Consider the following 19,561-nt stretch of genomic DNA (forward strand, 5'->3'; position numbering starts at 1 on the left):
ATAGGTTTGGTATAGGGTAGCATGGGACCACAGCCCTGGAGGGCAGGACGGGGCGGCAGGTCCGGATGGAGCCATAGCCTCTGGCTCGGCCCCATCCATAGGGAGCGCGCACTGCCGGGGCGCGTTTCGCGCAGGCTCCGCCCCCTTCGGTGACGTCAGCGTCCCGCCCCCTGCGCGCGGCGCGCGCGGCCACAGCCCTGAGGCGCAGCCGCCGCCGCCGCCGCCATGGGGAAGAAGGCGCGGGCCGCGCCCGGGCGCCGGCCCATCCTGCAGCTCTCCCCGCCCGCGCCGCGCCGCGACGAGGCGGCAGGACCCGCGGGCGAGGGGGGCGACTCGGGCTCCGAGCCGGGTAAGGCGAAGAAAGCGGGTGGAAGCGGGGGGCGCTTTGTTGGCGGGGCGCGGCCTAGTGCGGCCTAGCGCGGCCTGACGGGAGCGGGTGGTCCCGATCCGCTCTCCCCCGCGATCCCCCCAGCCTGAGCCCCCCGTAATTGACGCTTCTGTCCCGCAGATGAGCCCGAGACGGTGGCGGAGCCGCCTCGCAACCCGCCGAATCCGCCGCCTCCCGCTCCCGCCGCGGTCAAGGCCACAGGTAAGGGAGCGCTCTGGGATGAGACGCGGGATTACATCCCCCCTGAAAAACTTGGGGGAGAATTTCAGGATTTGGGGGTGCTTGCGGCCCCCGATACACAATAACGATAAAAGAGATGCTGGCGTTGTGGTTACAGATGGGGCTTTTTGTTTCAATTTTGGGGGTGCTTGATTCTCAGATACAGTTTTTTTGGGTCCAAAACATGATTTAATTTTTTTTAAGTTCAATGTATGGGGAATTTGGTTCTAAAAGCGGTGTTTTGTCCCAAGTCTAGGCGTTTTTGATACTAGATGTGGAGGCTTGGGGGTCCTAAATGGTAGGAGTTTGGTCCTTTGTGTGATGATTTTTTTTTTTTTTTTTTTTTTTTTTTTTTTTTTTTTTTTTTTTTTGTCCTATGTATGGGATTTTGGTTCTAAAAGTGCTGGGCTGTGAGGTTCCAAATAGTTTTTGGAGGTCCTGCGTGTGGGTTTTCTCCTTCTAGGTGTGGTGGGTTTTGTGCTAAATATAGGGGTTTTTATGGGGCTGTGTTTGTTCTTCTCTCCATAACCCCGTATTTTTAACACAGGGTAATTAACCACCTTTAACACTTATTTTTGAGGGAAGAGAGTTAACCTTTTCCTAAATAATTAACTTTGGGGCTGGAGTTGTTTCCATTTTAATTATTTTAACCGTGCTGTTATACTGCTCATGGTTAAACGCATTTCATTACTGGTCCTCGCGCTGATTCCCCCCAGGCTGTCCCTGGCGCTGGTACCGGGGCTGTTCTCACAGTGGCACCTGGAGCAGAGGTGGGGGGTGGGACCCAGTGCCCTGTGGCAGCAGGAGGATTCCCCTGAGGATTTGCTCTCCCTCCTCCAGGAGGTTTGTGCCTGCTGGGTGCCTATGCTGACAGCGACGATGAGGAGGGTGAGACTCCGGAGAAGCCGGCCCGCTCCACGGATGCCAATGGCGGCGGTTCTGCTGACATCGACAGCACCCTGGCAAACTTCCTGGCTGTGAGTGCCGCTCCGGCAAGGACAGAGGGAGGGAGGCATGGCGGGAGGAGGGGAGCTCCATAGTCCGAGGCATCGTCCTCATCGGTAAGAGCTTTGATTTGGCTCGGGATTTGGAGCTCATGGCGGGAAGCTGTTTTTACAGGAGATCGATGCCATCACGGCCCCGGCGCAGCCCGCTGAGCCCGCTGCTGCCTCCTCTTCCTCCTCCTCCGTGCCGCCCCCCGTGCCTCCCCGGCCGGAGCCGAAGGACGCGACGGGCCCGTCGTCGGGCACGGCCAACGGCACGGGCTCGGCACCGGCCCCGGAGTGGCAGTATGACACCCAGTGCTCGCTGGCCGGAGGTGAGCGCCGGTCCTCTCTCCAAAGCGGGTGCTGACACACGGGTGTCACTGGGGACAGGGGAGTGACGGGCTGTCCTTGTCCCCCTGGCAGTGGGAGAGCTGGAGATGGGCGACTGGCAGGAAGTGTGGGACGAGAACACCGGCTGCTACTACTATTGGAACACCCAGAGCAACGAGGTGACCTGGGAGCTGCCACAGTACTTGGCAACGCAGGTCCAGGGCCTGCAGCATTACCAGCACAGGTGGGCAAGACCTCCAGGACGTTGCCCTGTGGGACATTGTCCCAGTCCCGCCCTTCATTGCCTCTCCTCTTCCTGAGCAGCACCGTGGCAGGCACCAACGGCAGCTTTGTGGCAGCTGCGGAGCCGTTCCCTCAGGAGAAGGGGACCCCAGGCAGCGCTGGCCGTGGGACCGGCCTCTGCAAGCGGGAGGTGAAGAAGGTCAGTCACGTGGGTTCTGGCTGCCGTGGGGCTTGCAGGCACCTCCTTGGGTGTCCTTGGGAGCAGCTGGGATGCTCTGCTCCATGCACAGTCCTAGGAGGGGCCTGGCAGCATGGGCTCTTTCCCAGGCAGCTGCCAGAAAGCTCACCCGGATTTTGTCCCATAGGAAGTGAATGAAGGAGTGCAGGCTCTCTCCAACAGCGAGGAAGAGAGGAAGGGAGTGGCTGCGGCTCTCCTGGCCCCACTCGTGCCCGACGTGGTGAAGGAGGAAGAGGAGCGCTGGAGGAGGAAAGTGATCTGCAAAGAGGAGGTTGAGCCGCCTCCGGAAGAGGAGGTGAAAGTGGAAGAGGTGCCAGCTGTCCCAGAGGAGCCAGAGCCCAGCAGGGATCCCCTGGAAGACACAGGGCAGGAGGATCTGTGCAGTGTGGTGCAGTCGGGGGAGAGCGCGGAGGAGGAGGAGGAGCAGGACACACTTGAGCTGGAGATGGTGCTGGAGAGGAAAAAGGTAATGGGAGATGTTTGTCCTGGAAACAGGGCCACGCGTGGCAGCCGTGGTATTGCTGGGAATAAACTGGGGTGTCTTGTCTCGGCAGGCAGAGCTGCGTGCCTTGGAGGAAGGCGACGGCAGCGTTTCGGGCTCCAGCCCGCTCTCCGATGGGAGCCAGTCGGCCTCGCAGGATGCGTCCCGCAGGCTGGCCTCCAAGCGAGGCAAATGGAAACTCTTTGTGGGAGCTGCCAGCCCTGAATCCGCCAGTCGAGGCCCCAGCAAAACGGGCCGGGAGAGCCCAGAAGCAGGAGAAGCAGGTAATTGGAAAGACTTCCTTTGGAGGGAGGAGCAGGGGGTCTCCTTTCCCTGAAGACCCACAGAGCAGTGCCAGGAAGGGCCGTGAGGTACGTGTGCCAGGTGGGACAGGCTGAGGGGTGGCTCTGTCACAAACCAGCCTCACTGGGATAAGCTGCTCCTCTGCCACTGTCTCCCTATCCTGATTACCCACATAAGGAGAAGAGTGCCGTATTCAGTGGTTCCTTGGGAGACAGGACACAGATAACAGCTGCCTCGCATCCCATTGCCTTCCTGCTCCTCCCAACATCACAAATCCAGCCTGCTGCACACGGGGTACTGTAACCCTCCACTTCTAAAGTTCAGTTTTTGAGCTGTGTGGTACTAAATTCCAGATAGCTGCAATGCCCCTGGAGCCACTCCAGGGCCCCACACTCAGTGTGAAGGGAATGTAACTCCAGCCCATGTGGCAAGGCAGCCCCTGTTTCTGTGGGGCTGGTTCAGTTCAGGGTGTGTGTGGATATAGCACTCATACACAACTAACCCTCATGTTCCAGTTGGATCCCTCAGAGCTGTGCTTCCCAAAATGCACCAGCTATAGCATTTTAAGGAACACTCTGTGCCCAGCAGCTCTGGGACTCCCAGACTGTAGAATCATGGAGTTGTTCAAGTTGGAGATGCCCTCTGAGGTCATGGAGTCCAGCTGTTCCTCCAGTACTGTCAAGGCCACCACTAACCATGTCGCCAAGTGCCACATTCACAGAGTTTTTTAATCCTTCCAGGGATGGGGACTCTACCACATTCCTGTGCAGCCTTTGCAAGGACTGGACAGCTCTGTCCATTAAGAAATCTCCCCCAATATCCAACTTAAACCTCCCTTGGCACAACTTAAGGCACTTTCTTCTTGTCCTGTCCCTTGTTTGCTGGGAGCAGAGCCTGACTCCACCCTTCTCTCAGGGCGTTGTGGGGAGCAAGGTGGTCCCCCCAAGTCTCCTTTTCTCTGGATGTGCCAGTCCCTTCCCAGCACGAGATTTGTGTGCCTGCAGCACAGAAAGCTGAATGAAACTGCTTTTCCAAGGAAAAACTGATACAAAAGTGCCTACAGCAGGCTGTGACCTGCTGGAGTGGGAGTTGGTGCGTGCCCCATCCCAGTGTTCCTGAGGCCCTGGGGACCTCTGCTTCAGACAGGGGCATGAGCTGGGTGACAGCTCTGGCATTAAATCAGTGATGTCATTTTTGCAGAGGAAAAGGAATGGTTTTGCTGGAGGGCTTTCCAAATAACCCTGAAGCCAGCTGATCCCAGCAGCATCAGATTCCTTCCACCTTAACCTAGGGAACAACAAGCTGTCACTCCAAAATAACCAGTTTAAGCTGAGCACCCTGCTGCCTGGAGGATGATTTAGGGAAGTGTCCTGCCTTCCAGCACCAGGACATGCTGAGAATTGGGGTTTCTCCCCAGAGGCCTGTGGGACTCTGTCACAAACTTCCTTCTTTGGAATTGATTGCTTTGACAGTGAATTAGTCATCCGAAGGCAAAGCCTTCTGGTATTAGCAGCTTTTGGGGACCTCTTCAGTCTTTCATAATTAACTTATTTAATACCTGGTACCTGTTATTGACAGATTTTGGGAGTTAGTCTCTTCCTGCTTCCCTGATGCCCAATTTTCCAGGCCTTGCCTCATTGCTGCTTTGCACTGTAGCAGCTCCAATGCTCTCCTTCCCATGTTATCCTTCTGGAAGGATCCCCACCACCAAAACACAGAGCAGTGACCATCTCTCCTTTTAAACTTCAGGCTCTTGTCACTGGCTCTGGTGGATCCTTGCTCTTTCCCCACTGTTTCCCACCTTGGCTTTGGTTCCAGGCAGTGTCCAGCTAGCTGCTGGTACTGCCAGGGTGGTGGTGGGACAAGGACTGACCTATCCTTCCTTCTCCTGCAGCCCCGAGCACAGAAGCAACTGATCCGAGCTCAGACAAAGAGGCAGAATCTGAGGAGCCCCAGGAAAAAGCCAAATCACAAGGGGCTCCAAAAATGGAAGAGGAAGAGCAGGATCTAAAGGTATGGAGAGGTAGAGGTGCAGCTCTGTGAGATGAGGGATGTGATGGGTGCTCCAGCTGCCAGCAGGAACAAGGGACATGCTGGCTCCCCCAGCCACCTCTTCCCTGGAGACACTGGAGCTTTGGGCTCTGGATTTGGCCCACCTGAAGCTTTTAAAGCTCAGATCCCGGTGTGGCTGCGGGAACAGCTTGCGAAGGAAGGGCTGGGACAATATCCTGTCTACAGTAGGATTCAGCAGCAAAAGCTTGGATGAAAGGAGGGTGTGGGGGGGCAAAGACTGAGCCCTGGGTGTTGTTGTGGCAGAGGACAACCAGTTTGATCTTGACTTTGTTTTCACCAATAACAATATTCCAGTCTCTGGCCCGGTCAGTCGTCCCGTTTCCAGGCTGAAGACTCCTCGTCCGTAATCTCTCCGTTTCTTGAGGCTGACGGTACCGCTCTGCCCTTCGCCCGGCGTTACTCTTAGATACAAGCTGGGGAAGCCCTGGGGATTTCTGCAGCATCCTGCTGATAGCTCTTCTCTGAGCCTTGGTTTGCTCCTTTGGCTGCACTGGATCAATTCCCTGATCTATAGCAGAGCTCCAGGCTCTAGGGCAGTATGACAGAGCAGTAGGGGAGATCTTTCCCGTTTGTCATTTAGTCCCCATGTCACTTGTTACCCTGAGATCTCCTGCAGCATAAAATTTGGCTCTGGAGTTACTCTGTGACGTTGGAAATGTTGTCACCTCCCTGTGGCAGATGGGGAATCGCCAGCTCGTGGTGGAGCCCGGGTGGAACCTGCAGCGAGAGTTGCCCATCCCTGTCCTCATTTCTCACCACTTAAATAATTTTTCTGGTGTGAAAGGGAAAGTCCTTTTGTCCTTGTAAAAAATCTCATATCTCCCCTATAAAACAACTCCTAAAGGATTTTGAGATGTAGCATTCCCAGACCAGAACTGAGCTTTCCTCAGTGCAGCATCCATTTGAGACCTGATTTTTAAATTAATTTATTTAAATAAAAAGAATAAAAGCCTGTAGCAGGGCTGGACTTGCTGGTCCCCTCTGCAGTCCCCCTCTCCTGGTCCCGGTGGATGCTGTCACAGACCGTGTGGTGCTTTTCCATGCAGGATTCCCTTAGAGCTGTTGGAGGAATGCCAGCTCCCTGGGTAACCAGTTCCATTTGCTCATCGGGTTGGGATCTCTCTGGTTACAGGAGCTGCGCCGTGGCCACCACTCCCAAGTCACCCTCTGCTCCGTGGTGTTCCCTGGCTTCTCCAGAGACACATTAACATGGGGATTTATATGCCTGCCTTGATCTTCTGTAGGGCTTGCTTGTCTGACCCATCACCTCTGGAGACAGATGCTTCCTTGGTGGCTTTGGTGGACATTCCAAAGTCTCTTCGGAGGAGTGAAGTTAAAAATAGATATTTTTAAAGCCCTCTTTCAAGCAGTGGTGATGCTACTTGCAGACATTCCTGTTCTGGATTCCCTTCTGGCTTGTGGCTGCTTCCATACAGTGGCTCCAGTCAGGGGGATGGACTCAGGGATCCCCGTGTCCCCAGACTGGAGGTTTCACTCCCATAGGATGCTGGGGTTGAGTAGCCATGGTCACCATGAGCTGACCTGAGTGTTGATGTAGCTGCTGCCTCTGCTCTGCAGTAAATCCAGAGCTGTTGTCCCTTTCTGGTGCTTTCCAGCTAGTTCCTCTGGAAAGCAATTATTTACAGAACTTGGAATGATATCCTGGCCCATTTATTTGGGAAACATTCTTAGATATCTGCTGTGGCAATGGTTCTGCTGTTACTCCAAAGTACCGGAGCGACCGGAGCCCATGCTGTCCTTCGGCACAGTCACACGCAGTCCGTGGAGGAGCTGTCACCCAGCCACCCACACTGCCCTGTCCCTGGGGCCCAGCATGTAGTGGGACTTAACAGAGGGGGTGACAGGCACACAGGGCCAGGGTGGCACACCTCGGTCCCGCTAAGCTGAGGGGCTGCGGGTGGTCCTGAGCGGCGTTTCCCGAGAGCCGCGGGGCCGTAGCCACCCAACGCCGCTCCCAGAGGGCAGCTCTTGACTCTGCCCTTTTTCCTGGCAGTTTCAGATTGGAGAGCTGGCAAATACTCTGACTAGTAAATTGGAGTTCCTGGGCATCAACAGACAATCTATCTCCAACTTCCACATGTTGCTGTTGCAGACAGAGGTAACCGAGCCTTCGCCCCTCGCTCCGGCCTCGTGTTCCGGAGCGGATCGGATGCAATCCGCCGTCCGAGCGCCGGTGCTGCGTGAGCCTCGTGGCGCCTTGCCGCGCGGGGCCCTCCCTTCCTCGGCGGGGGGAGAGCGTGGCTCGGCGCGGAGGCGGGGTGTCCTCCTCCTGGCCCCCCGCGTCCCGTGCCGGAAGGGAGCCTCCCGATCCTCGAGTCCCGTCCCCCCCGGGGCCACCGGCAGCCCGCCTCACCGGCTTCCCCCGGTTCTTGCCCTCTAGACCCGCATTGCAGACTGGCGAGAAGGTGCTCTCAATGGAAACTACCTCAAACGCAAACTCCAAGACGCAGCCGAACAGCTTAAACAATACGAAATAAACGCCACCCCTAAAGGCTGGTCCTGCCACTGGGACAGGTACGCGCTCTCCTCCTTTCTCACCTTTCATCTCTGACATCTCAGACATGATTTGTGACCATCAACCACCCGACGACGCTGGCGCCGTCCCTCTGGCAGACTGAGAGCGGCTTCTGTTAGTGCTGGGCAGGCAGAGAAACGTCCGGCACTCGCAGAGTTTGGGCCGGCCGCCAAACCGGAGGATCCAAACGGAGTGCCCGGTGCTTTGCGACGGAGCAGATTCCCTGACGGACAGAGCTGGTTGTGCCTCTCGCGAGTGTCCAGCGCTGTGGAGGGCGGGCCTGGGGGGTCGCGCATGCGAGAGCTCTGTGAACTTTGCAGGATCTCTGGATCAACTCTTCTGACCAACAGCTCTTCTAAAGGACAAACTTCAACTCACCGACGGAACGAAGAACAAGATTTCTGTCTCCTGCCAGCAGGTCAGACCCAAACATTTCTTTGTCTATTTGGCTTTCTTGATTAATTTTCCTTTGTTTGAAATCTTTGCTCTTTTGTTTTTCAGCTCCCAGATCCGCTCCCTCTCTCTAGCATTCACTGTGTGTTTGACACCAAGAGTATCTTAAAAAACTCTGCGCACCATGGGGTAGGGGGGCAGCCGCTTCCCTCCGTTGGGCTGTTCCCCTGTGCCTCTTCTCGGAGGGCGACTTTCAGCCAAGGCCGTGCTGAAAGTCCCAGTGTTAGCGAGACGTTGCCGGCGTTCCCGGCCCTCCTCTCCCTCGGAGCGGGGGGGCTCGGGGCGACGTTCCCGCAGCCAGCGATAGCAAATAGCTTTGAGCGAGTCGGCTCGGGCCTCTCCTGCCTCTGTCCTCAAAGTTGTTTGTTGTGTGTGGGAGAGCGGCAGCCCTGCTGCACGAGGGTCTCCCCTGCGAGAGCGCACCGCTGTCGTGGGCAGGCCCGCCTTGGAGTGTCGGGGGCGGAGAAGGGAAGCTGAAGCCTCCTTTTGTTTCTTGTGATCTAGGGAGCATAGACGCTATTTCTATGTTAACGAGCGCTCAGGAGAGTCGCAGTGGGAGTTCCCCGACGGGGAGGACGAAGAGGAGGGACAGCGAGGCACCGCCGACAGAAAACCCGACAGTCCTCCAAAGCCACCTCCCAAAGACAAAGGAGAGCACGCCGAGGGGCCTGCCGAGCGCCCCGCAGGTACGCCTCGCTGGCAGGGAGGGCCCTGGCAGGACCGTGGGCAACGGTGGGCGGTACAGACTGTAGGCCAGGTGTTCAAGCCCGTGTCAATGTGTGTTTTTCAGGCTCCCTTTGTAAAGAATCCTTCTCAGGCCAAGTTCCTGCTACGTCTCTCATGCCACTCACTCCGTTTTGGACTCTGCTTCAGTCCTCTGTCCCAGTCCTCCAACCTCCCTTGCCTTTGGAAATGCCTCCGCCACCTCCACCCCCTCCAGACTCGCCCCCGCCACCTCCACCGCCCCCCCCACCGCCTGGAGAAGATGGGGAGATCCAGGAAGTGGAGATGGAAGATGAGGGGGGTGAGGAGCCGCCTGCCCCAGGAACAGAGGAGGATGCTCCTCTGAAGTCCCTGGTGCGCCCTGCTGCCAGCAGCAGCCAGGTGAGCACTGGTGCCAGGGCTCCACTGATTCCAGAGTGTAACTCTGGGAAATGGGTGTGTAATGGTGCTCCTGGCTCAGCACTCACCTCAGCACTCTCTTCCAGGCCACTGTCGATCCGAGCCCAGCCCCGCTGCTCTCGGCCAAGGCGCAGAAGAGAAAAGCAGTAGAGATGAGCCCGGGGTTGGTGCAGCGCACGGCCACCATTGGCAGCTGCCCCGTCATCTACAGCCAGCCCCTGATGGCCACGGGCAAGTACCAGCCATCAGCCGTGCCCTTGGCCTCCCTGAGGCCGCGCCAGCGCCTCCAGAGCGAGATCCAGGGACGCCCCAACCTGCGCATGGCTCCCGGCCACGCTGGCCCTCAGCCCACAGCCCTGGGGCTGCAGTCCAGCTACCTGGGTGTGACCGGACCTGCCGCGCCTTCCGTGATGGGATACTCGGAGTGCGCAGTGCCCGTCAGCCTGGCCAGCACGGCCACCGCGCAGCCAGCGCCAGCACGGGGAGCCCTGCCAGCCGCGGGCGCTGCAGCTGAGCAGCCGCCGCCCCCACAGACGCCCCCACCGCCCACCCCCAAGGCGCCGCCGCCTCCAGAGAAGGAGAAGCCGAGGAAGGGGCGCAAGGACAAGGTAGGCCAGATGGGTGGTCTCACACCAACACCTTCCTCCCCTCCTCCCTTTCCAGCCATGCTCACCACTGTTACTTTTGTGGCACAGGGCAAGAAGGGCAAGACAAAGATGCCATCGCTGGTGAAGAAGTGGCAAAGTATCCAGCGGGAGCTGGATGAGGAGGAGAATTCCAGCTCCAGTGAGGAGGACCGCGAGACCACAGCCCAGCGGCGCATCGAGGAGTGGAAGCAGCAGCAGCTGATGAGGTGCAGACCCCGGGGGCTGGCACCAGGACATTTCCTGGTGCCTTGTAAAGGTGGGTGATCCGTGAGAAGGCCAGCTGTGTGCTGACATTCTGCTTTATCCCTGCAGTGGCATGGCTGAGAGGAATGCCAACTTCGAGGCACTGCCAGAGGACTGGCGGTCACGGCTGAAGCGGAGGAAAACGGCCTCGAGCACATGAGGCATGCAGGGCCGTGCCCACCTCTTGGGGTTTTTTTGTTTTGGTTTTTTTTTACAGATGTACAGTTCCTTTGACCATTGTCCAATAAATTGTAGCAGTTTGGGAAGTGCCATCTCATTGATTCTGCTTAAGGGCAGGTGGTAGGTGGGGATGGGGAGCACAAAACCCCTGTAATCCACAATTACTGGTGTGGATTGTGGAGACAGGAAGGCTCTGCAGAGGAAACTGGACAGGCTGGATTGAAGGGCTGAGGGCAAAGGCCAAGTGCCAGGTCCTACACTTGGGTCATACAAACCCTGTTGAATGCTCCAGGCTGGGGGAAGAGAGGCTGGAAAGCTGGGAAAGGTCCTGGGGATGCTGGTGAGAGCAGCTGAACAGGAGCCAAGGTGGACAAAAGGCCGATGGCACCTGCGCTGTACCAGCATTGGTGTGGCCACAGGCCTGTGCCCTGTTCTGACCCTGCTGGGCCAGCTCCAGCAGTGGAGGTGGCCTCCACTCTACCTGGGGACAAATCTGGAGCCCTCATGGCAAGAGGGGCTGTCCAAAGAAGGGAATGGAGCAGAGGAAGGGTTTGGAGCACCAGGAGGAGCTGGGCTGGGGCTCAGCCTGGACTAAAGGAGGCTTGGGGGGACCCAACCCCTTGACAGGAGGGTGCAGCCAGCGTGCGAGTCAGGCTCTGCTGCCAGGGAACAAGGGATGGGACAAGAGAAAACAGCCTCAAGCTCTGCTAGGGGAAGTTGCGGTTGGACACGAGGAGGAATTTTGTCATTGAAAGTGTTGTCAGGCATCAGAAGGGGCTGCTGAGAAAGGTGGAGTCCCCAGCCCTGGAGCTGTCCAAGGAATGACTGGACATAGCACTCTAGTCTGGGTGACGAGGTCACAGGTTGGGCTCAATGATCCTGGAGGTCTTTTCCAACCTGAATGACTCTGAAATCCCTCTGGCTCCTTTCCCAGCTCTGCTCCAGGACCGCCCCATTCCTCCCTGTAGCTCGGCAACCACTTGCCAGCCCAGCCCTGACACTGCCTCTGCTGTTTGGGTCTCCTGGGGCTCTCACAGCCATGGAGCCTGCAGGGTGCCACGCTGCCCAGGGAGGGGAGGGAGCTCCGGGGGGTTTCGGTGGGAGACAGCTCCTGAAGCCCTATGACAGCTTCATCCGCACCCACCTGCGCTTCTATGGCTACTTCCGAGGTGAGGCCTGGCCGCCGTGCCCTCCTGTCCCTGGGCTGTGTCCCCTCCTGCCCCTGGCTGCAGCGCTGTTCTCCCCAAGATGAGAAGATGGGCAGGGAAGGGAATGCCATGTCCCCGGGGGAACCCTCCAGGCAGCATGCCAAGGCATCCACCAGCCCTGGCTGGCAGCGAGGTCCTGGGCACGAGCCAAACCGTGAGTGAGACCCTGCAGCCCCTCACAGCTCCCCGAGCACAGCGTCCTCCCAGCACAGCAAGTGTGGTGGGAGGCCCTCTCCCTGTCCCTGTCTTGGTTTTGGGGAATGCCCCTGTCCCTGCCTTGGTTTTGGGGGTGCCCCTACCCCAACCACACTGGAGACCCCCAGCCCTCTCCGGTGCTTGTGCAGCCCCCAGGGTGGTGCAGACGCCCCACCAGGGCAGACCAGCCCCCTTAAGGCAGCCCTGGAGGTCTCCAGGAGAACCACAGGCTCCATTCTCCCTCCCCGCTCCCCGCTGGCCTGTGGAGTGTGAAGTCATCCAGGAGACGATTGAGCACATCGGTGAGGGGATGCTCCAGCTGTCCCCCCGCCTCACCCCTTTGCCAGACCCCTGTTGTGTGTATGGCGTTTGTCTCTGTGTCCCCCCTCTCCCAGAGTGGGTCCCCCCCAAACCAGAGCCCTTCTGCCCTCCCATGGGCCCGGAGCAGGCCCTGTACACCCTCGGTGAGGAGCAGGGCACTGTCGTCTACCACTCCAGCCCAGGTAAGGGAGCACGGGCAGCACCTCTGTGTGCTTCCGCTCTCCCCAGACCCCCACCGCTGTCCCTGCTCCCTCCACAGCACTCCAAGGCTCCTGCTTTACCCGTGCTCGGGTTGGAGGAGCCCCAGGGCCACTCTCCTCGCCAGCAGCTCCCTTGGAGGGTCCCCAGGACACCACGCTGCTCTTCGAGTCCCGCTTTGAGAGTGGGAACCTCCAGAAGGCCATCAAGGTGTAAGAGAGAGGCTGGGGAGCACGGGGCCTCTCGTGTCAGCCTGGATCCGGAGCGCTGCCCTTCCCTCCACACAGGGGTCCCTACGAGTACGTGCTGATGCTGCGGCCAGACCTGTACACGGCCAAACACACACAGTGGTTCTACTTCCGTGTCCAAAACACGCGCCAGGAGCCGCTCTACCGCTTCACCATCGCCAACATGGCCAAGCCCAAGAGCCTCTACGGCCAGGGCCTGCAGCCACTGCTCTACTCCCAGCGGGATGCCCAGAGCCGTGGCATAGGCTGGCGCCGGGTCGGGACCGACGTCCGCTACTACAGCGGCAGCGCGGGGGAGCCGCCGGTGTCCCGGCTCAGCTGGACCGTGCGCTTCCCGCACGACGGCGACACGTGCTTCTTCGCCGCCTGCTACCCCTACACCTATTCGGACCTGCAGCGCTACCTGCGCGCGCTGGCGGCCGACCCGCTGCGCTCACGGTTCTGCACGGTGCGGGCGCTGTGCCGCAGCCTGGCCGGCAACACCGTCTACCTGCTGACCGTCACCGGCCCGGGCGGCACGGCCGGCAAGCGGGCGGTGGTGGCGAGCGCCCGCGTGCACCCCGGCGAGAGCGGCGGCTCCTGGGCCATGAGGGGATTCCTGGATTTCCTGCTGAGCGCCCACGAGGACGCGCAGCTCCTGCGCCGCCTCTTCGTCTTCAAGGTGGTGCCGATGCTCAACCCTGACGGGGTGGTGGTGGGCAACTCCCGCTGCTCCCTGGCGGGACGGGATCCCAACAGGGCCTATGGGAAGGCGCTTCCCGGCTCCTTCCCCGGCGTGTGGCACCTGCGGGCCATGGTGCAGAGGTGAGGCAGGCACGGGGAGCTGGCGGGACAGGGCCACCCCTGTGGCGGTGCTGGTGGCCGTATCCTGACGTGTGCAGGGTGCTGGCGGAGCGGGAGGTGGTGCTGTACTGCGACTTCCACGGGCACAGCCGGAAGAACAACGTCTTCATGTACGGCTGCGATGCCGGCGGGGACGGCACCGGGACACGGCTGCGCCAGCGCGTGTTCCCCCTGATGCTGAGCAAAAACGCCCCCGACAAGGTGGGACACGGGTGCCTCAGAGCCACGTGTTGCGGTGGCACTGCAGCCACCGTGCCACTCCCCACGCTGTCCCTGTGGGGCTGGGACCCCTCTGACCCTGGGGGCCCCCAGTTCTCCTTCTCCAGTTGCAAGTACCAGGTGCAGAAGAGCAAAGAGGGGACAGGCCGGGTCTCCATGTGGCGCCTGGGTGTCTCCCACAGCTACACCCTAGAGGTGGCCTTCAGTGGCTCCACGCTGGGTGAGGGGCTGCCACAGCCACGGGGACGGTGCCAGTGGGGTGGTCCTGGGTTGGGGAGCTGCCCTTGTTTCCTTTTCCCTGTCCCCTCCAGGTGGGAGGAGCTCCCACTTTAGTGTGGAGGACCTCGAGTCACTGGGCCGCCTCCTCTGTGACACCCTGCTGGACTTCTGCGACCCTGCGCCCGCCAAGGTGGGCTTGGACCTGGCCCAGGGTGCCCCGGTGCCGTGGGACCACGGTGACACCGTGACACCGGCACTGTCCCGCAGCTCCAGCAGTGCCTGGTGGAGGCGGATGCGCTGCTGCAGCGGCAGATGAGTCGTGAGTCAGGCTCTGGAGGCAGCTGGAGCGATGTGTCCCCCTCAGAGCTTGAGTCCAGGTATGTCATCCCCTGTCACCTCATGTCACCTGCAGTGCCACTGGGGGCTGCAGATGGTTCTTTCCCCCTGCAGCACCAGCGGCTCCAACAGCTCCGTGTCCGAAGGGATCCCAGATGACTTCCACAGCCCCGACCGAACAGTGAGTCTCCATGTGCCACTGATTTTGAGGTGGCAGGGATGCAGAGCCAGGGTGGAACATGGTGACAGAGGGTGCAGATGTCCCAGTGCCACTTTACCACCTGGCACAGGTAGAGCCACACAGGAAAAAGCAGCTGCGGAAACGGAGAGCAAGGAACGTCCTGCGCCGAACAAACCGGAGCCACACCAGCATCCCGGTGAGTCTGGAGCCACCACAGTCCATCCCGGCCCCGAGGAGACAGTCCTGCGGGGACACTTGTCCCCAGTGCTGTCCCACCCCTCAGGTGGGTCTGACACCTCTCCTGTGCCCCCCAGGCTGGGACCCGCAGGCATCCAGTTCTTCCTGGTGTCCAGAGTGGAGGTGGCAGTGCGGGAGAGAAGCCCAGAGCCAGCTCCAGGGCAGCTGGAGCAGGGAATGGCCCCCGTGCCATCGTGGGAGAGGTGCCTGGAGCTGACTCTGGAGTGGCCCTTCCCAGGGCGCCTGAAGCAGGGAATGGCTGCTGTGCCACCATGGGAGAGCATCAGCCGGACAGTGGCACAAGCGCTGTGACGTGTCGCAAGCCACCACTGAGCCCCTGCCACTGTGCTGCCACCAGTGACTCTTCCCGGGATCCAGCTGTGGGAGCAATCTTGGGGCCATCCTGGCAGCGGGGCGGGCGCAGGCCCAGGGACAGGGCACGTCCCCTCACTGTCCGTGCTGCGGCCCCACGCTGCTGCGCCTGTGCTCGGCAGTAAAGGTGCCGCCACCTCCGTGTCTGTGCCTGGTGCTGCCCGTTCGCATTGTCGTGTCCCCTCAGGGGTCCTCCTGTCCCCGAGCCCGGCGGAGTCTTGCTAGCACCCAACCCCGAGCCACCATGGTGTCAGCCTAGGCCCTCCCACCAGCGTGTCACCTCAGCCCTACCACCATGGTGTCACCTTGGGCTCTAGGGATGTGGTGTCGCTAGCTCCACCACCCAGGTGACCCCTCAGCCCTGTCTCCCCGGTGTCCCCACAGGCTCCGTCGGTGCCCCCAGTCCCGCAGGCCCCGTTGCCATGGCAACACCCCCGCGGCGCCGTCGGGTGTTTCCATGGCAGCCGCGGCGCTCCCAGAGCGCCCCCCAGCGGCCGGAAGCGCGTCACGGCGGCGCCGGAACTACCGGGGAGGAGGAAGCGGAAGCGGCGGCAGCCGTGGCCGTGTCCTTCTGTGCCGTGACGCCGGGGCGGCACCATGGCGGACGCGGCTTCGCAGGTGCTGCTGGGCTCGGGGCTCACCGTGCTCTCGCAGCCGCTCATGTACGTGAAGGTGCTGGTGCAGGTAAGGGCGGGGTTGAGAGGGGGTACCGGGCCCGGTGTCGGCCGCGCGGGGGATACAGCCTGCCCGTTCCCGCTGCAGGTGGGCTACGAGCCGCTGCCGCCCACCCTGGGGAGGAACATCTTCGGCCGCCAGGTATACCAGCTGCCCGGCCTCTTCTCTTACGGTGAGTCCGCCCTGGTGGGGCCGCCCCGGCGCCGTCCCGGTGCCGCCGTGGGGTCCCCCCGGGGCTGACGGTCCCCGCTGTCCCCAGCCAAGCACATCGTAAAGGTGGACGGGAGAGCAGGACTCTTTAAAGGCCTCGCCCCCCGCCTCTGCTCCAGCGCCATCGGCACCGTGGTGCACAGCAAAGTGCTGCAGGTACCGGCACGGGCGGGGCGCCGGGCCCGGGGCGCTGCGGGAACCGGGGGTTCCGCCGCCGGGACGGGGGCACACCGGGGCCCCCTGGCTCCCCGCGCGGTGCTGACCCTGCGCTGACCCTGCCCTTTGCTCCACAGCGGTACCAGGAAGCCGAGCAGGCTGAGGTGGGTGCAGACGTCCTTCCCTTCCCTTCCCTTCCCTTCCCTTCCTCCCTCTTTCTATTTCTGTGTTCTTCTATTCCTCCCTTCTCCTTTCTTTCTTTTCTTCTTTCCCTCATTCCTTTCTCCTTTTTCTCCTCTTTTTCTTTCCCTTCTCCTCTTCTCTCTGTCCTTCCCTCTTTCCTTCATTCTGGCCGTTCTCCCTTCTCCATGCCTTCCCTCCTCCTTTTCCCCTTTGTTTCCTTCTGTTTTTTCTTCCTCCTCCCCTCTCTCTTCCCTCTCTCCCTCCTCCCCACGGCTCCCGGATTTGGGCAGCCCCAGCCCTGCATCCGGAGCGCTCCGGTGGGCCGGGAGCATCCAGCCCCTCCCAGGGGACAGCGTCCTGTCTCTGGCAGCTGCTCCCACCTGACTCCTCCTTCCCCCTCCAGCCTGGAGCCAGCAAGAAGGAGCCGGTGTCCTCACTGGAGCACGTGCTCAAGGAGGTGAGGAGGAGGAGGAAGGCACTGGGATGCCACATCCCTGTCCCCTCCTGCTGACGCTCCCTCTGTTCCCAGACCTCCCGGGAGATGGTCGCCCGCTCTGCCGCCACCCTCATCACCCACCCCTTCCACGGTAGGTGTGTCCCCATCCCACGGGAGCGGGGGGCGCGGTGCCAGGTGCCTCCCGTGTCCCTCGGTGTCACCCCGTGTCCCCGCAGTGATCACCCTGCGCTGCATGGTGCAGTTCATCGGCCGTGAGACCAAGTACAGGTACGGCTCCGCGTGCTCCGCCGGGCCCGGCATCCTGGCTCCCCCTGACCTTGTCCCTCCTCTTCTCTCTATCCCAGCGGGACACTAAGCGCCTTCGCCACAATCTACCGGGAAGAGGGAATCCTGGGATTCTTCGCGTGAGTGCCGGGAAGGCAGGGAGGGGCACGGGGGGGTGACATCAGTGGGGAGGTCCCAAAGCCACTTGGGGAGTATCTCTAATCCCTCCAGCGGCTCTGGATCACTCACCCGAGCATCCCCAGGGATGGCTGTTCCCCATCTCCCTGTCCCACACCAGCTGCTCCCCATCTCCCTGTCCCACACCGGCTGTTCCCCATCTCCCTGTCCCACACCAGCTGTTCCCATCTCCCTGTCCCACACCAGCTGCTCCCCATCTCCCTGTCCCACACCGGCTGTTCCCCATCTCCCTGTCCCACACCGGCTGTTCCCATCTCCCTGTCCCACACCAGCTGTTCCCAGCTCCCTGTCCCACACCAGCTGTTCCCAGCTCTCGGATCCGAGCCCTCGGCCAACATTCCCGCTGTTTCTTCCCTTGCAGCGGCCTCGTCCCGCGGCTCCTCGGGGACATCCTCTCCCTGTGGCTGTGCAACATGCTGGCCTACCTCATCAACACGTACGCGCTGGAGAACGGGGTAGGCTCCGCTCCGGGATCCGGAGTGCCGGGAGCGGACGGGGGCAGCTCCGGGGGTGTTCTGGGAGCCACGACCCCGTTCTGGGGGGATTGAGGTGTGCTGCTCCTCCCTCAGGTCTCCACCATGACTGAGATGAAGAGCTACTCCCAGGCGGTCACTGGGGTGAGTACAGCCACGGGCAGGGGGTGGATCCTTTCCCTAGGAAGTGGTGTGTTCCCGGAATCCTTCGGCTGCCAGGGTGGGGATGGAGCCAGGCTGAGATTAGCCCACAGACCAAGGGATGCTCCGTGGAGGACACGTGTGATGCTGTGGAGGTGGCAGGAGTGGGCTCCCTCCCCGGGGTGAAACTCCAAGGGGTGCTCCCGATGTGGAGGGGAGAGGGAACATCCCACTGATCCCCGCTTTTCCTGCAGTTCTTTGCCAGCATGCTGACCTACCCCTTCGTCCTGGTCTCCAACCTGATGGCTGTGAACAACTGCGGGTGAGTCCCTGGTCCCAGTGACACCGGCATCCCTCTGCCCCGGATCAGCTCCTGGAACCACCTTACCGAAATTCCCAGGTGGAAAGGTGCTTCCAGTGCTCCACAGGGTCGATCCCTCCTTGCTGAAAGTGGGAGAGGGACACAACCCAGTGTGGAGCTACAGAGGGAATGGGTTATTCCTGGGTGGGCATAATTCCCTGTGGGAATAATTCCCGGTGGGTCTTTCCTCCTTTCCCCAGGTTGGCCGGGGGTCTCCTTCCCTATGCACCCACCTACTCCTCCTGGCTGGATTGCTGGAGCCAGTTGCACAGGGAGGTAAGTGCTGGAGCTGGGATGCACTGCTCTGGGACACCAGGACACGGAGAGGAGCCAGGTGGGAGCCCCATGGAGTTTGGAGAGGCCAGCCTGGACCTTTTGTGGACCCTCCATGGTCATTTTCCCTTTCCAGGGCAACATGAGCCGAGGGAACAGCCTGTTCTTCCGCAAGGTTCCAGCAGGGAAGCGATACGTGTGGGAGGAGCAGAGGTTCCGCTGATTCCAGAGATGGGAGTGGGATTGTGGAGCCAATGGCGGGCTCTGGAAGCAAAGAATCATGGAGAGTGATGATTTCTATACAGTTTTTTAAAAATCATTTCCTGCTGAGAGCTGAAGATGCAGGTGTGAGAGTCTCTGTCCATGGGGGCTTCCTGGGAAGAGGGGCTGGCCGGTCACCATCATTCCCTGATTTATCCAGGAGCCTTTTCCCAGCCTCAAACACCGCTGAGGCTGTTTCCACAGCGGAAATTCCCTGACAAGCCCAGGCACCTGATGGCACGGAGGGCCAGGAGCACGTGGGGGCTGTCAGAAGTGGGGGGAGTGGGTGCCTGGAAGGGGTGGTTGGACACCTGGAAGGGGTAGTTGGACACCTGGAAGGGGTGGTTGGACACCTCTGAGGGGTAGTTGGACACCTGGAAGGGGTTGTTGGACACCTGGAAGGGGTGGTTGGACACCTGGAAGGGTCCTTGCAAGGCCCGTGGACCAGAGGTTTGCACAGCCAGGGGCTGTGTGGAGCTGGGGTCACACAGCTGGCGGGGCTGTCACACACCAGCAAGGGGGACACCAGCACTCCGGGGGGATATGGCACACCTGGCAGGGGCTGCTGCACGGCTGGAGCAGGACACTGTGAGGGTGGGACGTGGGTCACACAGCCGGGGACGGCTGTCGCACACACGGCGGGGACACGGCCAAGCTGCCAGGCGCTTTCCTAGCCGGCCGGGCCCCGGGCACGGCTGCCCCACCCCGGGGACAGAGGAGCCGCGGCGGGGCGGGCTCGGTGCTGGGGGCGGTGCCGGTCCCTCCCTGCGTTCCTCCTCCCTCGCTGCTCCTCCCGCCCCGTGCCGGCGCCATGGCGGGCCCGGGCGGTGCCGGGGACGGCGGGGATGTGCTGAGCGGCGGCAGCGAGCGGCGGTGCCGGGCGCGGCTGG

At 60.9% G+C, this 19,561-nt stretch overlaps 3 protein-coding genes across 5 annotated transcripts; all 3 read left to right on the plus strand.

The window, feature by feature from the left end:
* Window positions 1-183: 183 nt before the first annotated feature.
* FNBP4 (formin binding protein 4) lies at window positions 184-10,528 on the plus strand. Of its 3 annotated transcripts, none has more exons than XM_041406187.1 (16): window positions 184-349; window positions 509-589; window positions 1,448-1,584; window positions 1,727-1,925; window positions 2,017-2,167; window positions 2,245-2,365; window positions 2,532-2,870; window positions 2,959-3,169; window positions 5,083-5,201; window positions 7,276-7,380; window positions 7,663-7,796; window positions 8,755-8,936; window positions 9,041-9,354; window positions 9,459-9,980; window positions 10,068-10,225; window positions 10,332-10,528. In XM_041406187.1, the coding sequence occupies exons 1-16, from the start codon at window positions 226-228 to the stop codon at window positions 10,420-10,422; spliced, it is 2,988 nt and encodes a 995-aa protein (XP_041262121.1). In that variant the 5' UTR covers window positions 184-225; the 3' UTR covers window positions 10,423-10,528. The 3 variants fall into 3 exon arrangements, with proteins under 3 accessions (XP_041262121.1, XP_041262123.1, XP_041262122.1); XM_041406189.1 differs by having other exon boundaries at window positions 7,375-7,380; XM_041406188.1 differs by having other exon boundaries at window positions 2,248-2,365.
* Window positions 10,529-11,481: 953 nt separating this feature from the next.
* Window positions 11,482-15,419, plus strand: AGBL2 (AGBL carboxypeptidase 2). The gene is made up of 12 exons (XM_041406199.1): window positions 11,482-11,611; window positions 11,995-12,147; window positions 12,241-12,348; window positions 12,426-12,576; window positions 12,652-13,416; window positions 13,494-13,656; window positions 13,768-13,894; window positions 13,986-14,083; window positions 14,161-14,270; window positions 14,344-14,410; window positions 14,520-14,606; window positions 14,725-15,419. The coding sequence occupies exons 1-12, from the start codon at window positions 11,482-11,484 to the stop codon at window positions 15,142-15,144; spliced, it is 2,379 nt and encodes a 792-aa protein (XP_041262133.1). The 3' UTR covers window positions 15,145-15,419.
* A 119-nt stretch (window positions 15,420-15,538) lies between these two features.
* Window positions 15,539-18,748, plus strand: MTCH2 (mitochondrial carrier 2). Its single transcript, XM_041406196.1, has 13 exons — window positions 15,539-15,703; window positions 15,782-15,866; window positions 15,954-16,060; window positions 16,198-16,224; window positions 16,647-16,700; window positions 16,773-16,830; window positions 16,916-16,967; window positions 17,045-17,104; window positions 17,524-17,617; window positions 17,732-17,779; window positions 18,031-18,098; window positions 18,338-18,413; window positions 18,547-18,748. Exons 1-13 carry the CDS (start codon window positions 15,617-15,619, stop codon window positions 18,631-18,633), a joined length of 903 nt encoding a protein of 300 aa, XP_041262130.1. The 5' UTR covers window positions 15,539-15,616; the 3' UTR covers window positions 18,634-18,748.
* The last annotated feature ends 813 nt before the right edge of the window (window positions 18,749-19,561 follow it).

The sequence above is a fragment of the Onychostruthus taczanowskii genome, unplaced genomic scaffold (assembly GCF_017590055.1).
Source record: "Onychostruthus taczanowskii isolate IOZ18803 unplaced genomic scaffold, ASM1759005v1 scaffold246, whole genome shotgun sequence".
Lineage (NCBI taxonomy): Eukaryota > Metazoa > Chordata > Aves > Passeriformes > Passeridae > Onychostruthus > Onychostruthus taczanowskii.